Genomic DNA, 4,358 nt, shown 5'->3' with positions numbered 1-4,358 from the left:
GAGACAGGTTTAGCAGGCTAGCTCGGTCTGCACGGGAAAGCTGATTTAACCCGGGTGAACGAGGTAGGATTCAGACAAGTTAAATTTTCAGGTAAAATTGTTACTTAAATCAAGAAAATAAAACAGTTAAATGAAAGTCCCTGCTTTCTCTCGCCCTCTTTTTTTTTTTTTTTCTTTTTCCCATCAGATATGTTTAAACTCCGTTTCCAGGTTAAGCAATTAAAATTTCTTGCAATAAGACTGTCCGAGCGCTGTCTGATTTTCCTTCGACATTAATGATGGCATCCTTGACACTACCTGCACATGTTTAGGATGCAAAGAGTGTGGAATGAGAAGTCACCTCCTGGCGTGCATAAGGAGACCAGTAAAGCAGCTCCGTGCCCACCGTGTGTGTCATGCAGGAGGAGGAAAGTGTCCTCCAGAGAAGCGGGGGGGTGCTGACCACAACAGGGCTGGAAAACGGCTCTAGACACCCCAAATCCCCCGCGGCCACCACTCCAGCTCAGGGAGGCAGCTCCTGGCTTCACAAATCTCGGGTAGATCTTGGGAATGGAGTGTCTAGGAGCATGAGCAGGTTAGAAGAGCCAAGAACTACTGCACTTGACTTTCCTCACTATGTTTTTTAAGGCTTCTTAGGTAAGGGAGTGTATTTTTATTTGTTTACAGTGAACAGTTTAGTGTTTTATTGCACTGTTGTCATGAACAGATGTAAGATGATGGCAATTACAGTGAATCAGTGTGAGGTCTCATGCGAAGTGTTGCACGTGCATGGGGGAATGAAAGAGAAGAAAAAGTGCAGTGAGCCAGAGTGTGGAAAACTGCTTTCTTCTCAGCAACCGCTTCTGCTCGCAGCATCTCGAGGAATTAAAACAGGTTACAGTTGCCTTCTTGCAAACAGTGACAAGAGGCTTTTAACATTCACTCAGACCAAGCAGCAGTGTGGGTCCCTCTCTATTCATGCAAAATACATGCAGAAGATGTGCAGGGGAAAGCTCATAGTGGGATCAAAAAGATATGCTCGGGGGAAATTATTGCGCTATTCACCAAACAGCTCCAACTTTATGACGGCAATGAGAGCACAGCTACTGTCCAGAGCTCCATTTACTGAGTGGGGATGGAGTGAGGAGGCACGGGAGGCCAGAGCAGATGAAAAATGTACATCTGGGAATGGAGCTAAAATTGCAGGGAGGAGGACTTGTGAGGCAGAGAAAATCAGGAATACTGAAAAATTTATTTTAAAGTAATAAGAAAACAAAGATACAACTGATAAAATAAAGCTTCAGTGTGAGCAGCAAACAAGTAGAGGGAAGTTTTTAACCTCTGAACCAATGCAACAATCATCCTAAAGAAAATAGGGAAATACAATAGCAGCATTACCTGTTACAGCCCATATTCCAGCTGTGCCAAGTTTCAGAGTTATGTCAGAGCTCGGATACTATGTGACATTCCAGATGCCAGTTCAATGATATAATAAATCTCCCTTGGCTCCACTTTCTGTGATCCTCATTCTGGTCACTCCAGGGTGAAAGAAGATATCCTCGACGTGGGGAAGGTAACGCAGCAGCAGTTACCCACATGGAGGCTGGGGAATAAATGATATAATTTTGCTTAAAGAAGGGGCTCCTTCTTAGAAAAGGTGCTCCCAGTTATTTGCATGAAGTGTGAGGCAGAACCACAGTAATATGACTTTCCAGGATTCGCTTACTGAAAGGATCAGCAGAGAACTTTGTCGCATGAAGGTCAATCATGTCTCCTGGAAGGAAGGACAGTCTCAAGTTCCCCTGAGTTTTTGGACATCTGGGTTCAAGCTATCTCCTTTACCAGACTCCTCTTGTGGCCATAGCTTTGTGCCTTGGCTTATATTTCCAAGAAGTGCCCGAAGCTACAGGTAACTGTCTCTAAAGATCACTTACTGGGTTGCTAGAAGACAAGTACCCAGATATCTGCAAGGTATCCACCTTTAATGCCAGGTGCAAAAACGTCTTCACAAACCAGACCTTTCATCCAAGATTTCTCACTTGATTCCTTCATTTCTCATAAATCCCAACAGATTTACACTGTTGCAGAAAACGGAGCAAGTGTTACACCCTCTTGTTCATATATGCCTACTGAATGGAGTTTGAACTAATTTTTTTATCCAGGAAATACCCTACTGTGTTGGGCAGGCACAAACCTGACCAGCACACGTATGGATGTTTGGCACCAGTGTTTCAAACATCTTAAAAGGATGTGGGGCTATGGACGAAAGTCTCCGTTTGTTGCAGGGATGTAGGAACCCTGCAGAGAAGAGGTGGGGTTGGGATTGCATTAACCAGGACTGCTTTGAACTGACCCTGCTCTGAGAGCTTTGTCCACAGCTACAGAACTTCTGTGTGAAATAAAAAACAATGACTTTTTAAAAAGTAATTTGCCTTTAGGCTTGTGAAGAAGAACATCCAGGCACAGGGTGAAAGAGTTGTCTCAGCATCAGCCATCCCCACAGAGTATTATTTCTGGTATCTAACTACGGTGGTTTCAAGATTTAGGCGGAACGTTCAATCCCCCTCCATACTCTGAGCTGGGGTGTTCACCTGTGACAGGGAGTGGTGGTTCTCCTTGACCTCCTAGACACAGAGAAGCTGCCCTGCTCCTGAAACTGTCCCTGTTCCCCTGATAAAAAGCAGGGGCCACTGCTTCCCAGGGCCAACCCTCCTGGCATTATCACCACACTGAAATCACTAAGAAAAACAACAGGCTGGAGCGGAGGGACGGGTCCGTGCTACACAAACACGGCTTCCAAAGAAGGAACAAAGGCGTACACAGGGTCCTAAATGCCAAAGATGGGCTTTGCCTCCTGCAGTTATTTTTTCCCTTTTGTTTCTGACTGTAGGAATACATTGTTCACTTCATTGTGAAGAGTTCCAGGCAGACATGACGAAAGGGACAAAACAGCTCAAGAAAAGAGACGTCCCGTGCAGCATTCATGAAATGCACTGTTTGGAAACAAGGAACGAGCAAACAGGAAAGTGCTTTAACCATTGAGAAGACGGGATCCCAGCATGTTCTTGGCACCAGCAGGAACAATGGGGTGATGTCACGAGCCAGAATTCCCCATGGTGGATGGAAGCCCAGCAAATAATCATAATTCTTGTCCTGGGACATTAGCAAAATTTTTCCACAGTTGGTCATCCCCCACTGAGTCCCTGTTAGGAAGTATAGGAAAGAGACATTGTCAAGTGAAGCTTCCTTTGGGAGGTTTGTCCCCCACCCCCAGATCAACACATCAGTTGTTATAAATCACCGCTTTCTGCTGACTACAAGGAATTTCAGTGGTGGTGCTGGGAGGCTGAGCACAGGGCTGCCCGAAGAATATCATTCACAGAGTGAAGAAGGGTGCACACAAGGGTCTGGATACTTGCAAGGGAAAAAAGGGCAGAAGTCTCATTAGCAATCCAAGGGCTTCGAGCCAACACAGCATCCGTACAGAGAGCTGTCCTTGCAGTTTCAAAGGTGCTGAGAATGTCGAGGAGCTTAGGAGACCAAGTCTTGCATGAACAGGGGTGGTTAGAGAATTTCAACCAAGATTAAGGCTACTAAATTATATGGGCAATATGAGGGCATCCTTCAGATCCCTTCAGATCTCTTTCTTATTCTGGCTTAAAGTCAGCTCCGTTGGAGAGTGACCTGAAGTTCACTTGCAGCGCCTAGGCATTTTCTGAAGCAGCTCTTGAATTCCCCATTGGCTTCTTTCTTTTGGCAGGGCCTAGTCCCATGAGAGGAACATGATAGTCAGGCGGTCCTCACAGGCTGTCAATCATTATTGGGCTATTACTGAAAATCCAGACTGCTCTCACCTCTCTGAGATTGGCTCTGCAAGACCCCAGTCAGCTCCTCTGCAGAGAACACCAACTCTGGGCTGTCGCTTTCATTTTGTTACCTGAAGGTTGCTGTTGGTATGATGGGGAGGTGGGACTGCTTGGCCATGCTGGCCGTGGGATTACTCTTTCAACAGCAAAAAGGAATTTGATGAGTCTAAGCCAGTCATGAAATGGCAGCCCAAAAGGAAAGAAGCATTAAGAAAGGAGTGTTTGCATGGTTTACTGATAACAGATTTGTCCCTGTTCTATGTTTGTCTGTGGTCTGCATTATCAAAGCCTAAATATACCATGAAGGTTTGTTTACTCTGGTCCCAGTTTCCAGATCTTTGTGTGTTTTCCCCATTCCAGGAGTTTCCAGAGAAACCCAGTGTACCTTAAAGACATGGGGAGAGATAGCCTGGCCCTAGGCATTGGGACTGCCATCCTAAACTGCTGGAGCTGTCCTGCTGCCTCCATCTCCCCACATCACAGACACAACGCAGAAATCTCTCCGAGAAAGTG

The 4,358-nt window shown here is 45.8% G+C and overlaps 1 protein-coding gene across 1 annotated transcript in view; it reads right to left on the bottom strand.

Annotated features, from left to right (window-relative positions):
• Window positions 1-3,963, bottom strand: part of EDN2 (endothelin 2) — an 8,333-nt gene extending 4,370 nt beyond the window's left edge. The window contains exon 1 of the mRNA XM_026863241.1: window positions 3,917-3,963. Coding sequence (XP_026719042.1) covers window positions 3,917-3,963 — 47 coding nt within the window. The remainder of the gene's footprint in view (window positions 1-3,916) is intronic.
• Between the last annotated feature and the right edge of the window lie 395 nt (window positions 3,964-4,358).

This window comes from Athene cunicularia (genome assembly GCF_003259725.1).
Source record: "Athene cunicularia isolate RWA chromosome 23 unlocalized genomic scaffold, athCun1 chr23_part1, whole genome shotgun sequence".
NCBI lineage: Eukaryota > Metazoa > Chordata > Aves > Strigiformes > Strigidae > Athene > Athene cunicularia.
The sequence above is the reverse complement of the archived record's forward strand: the minus strand, read 5'-3'. Positions and strand labels throughout refer to the sequence as shown.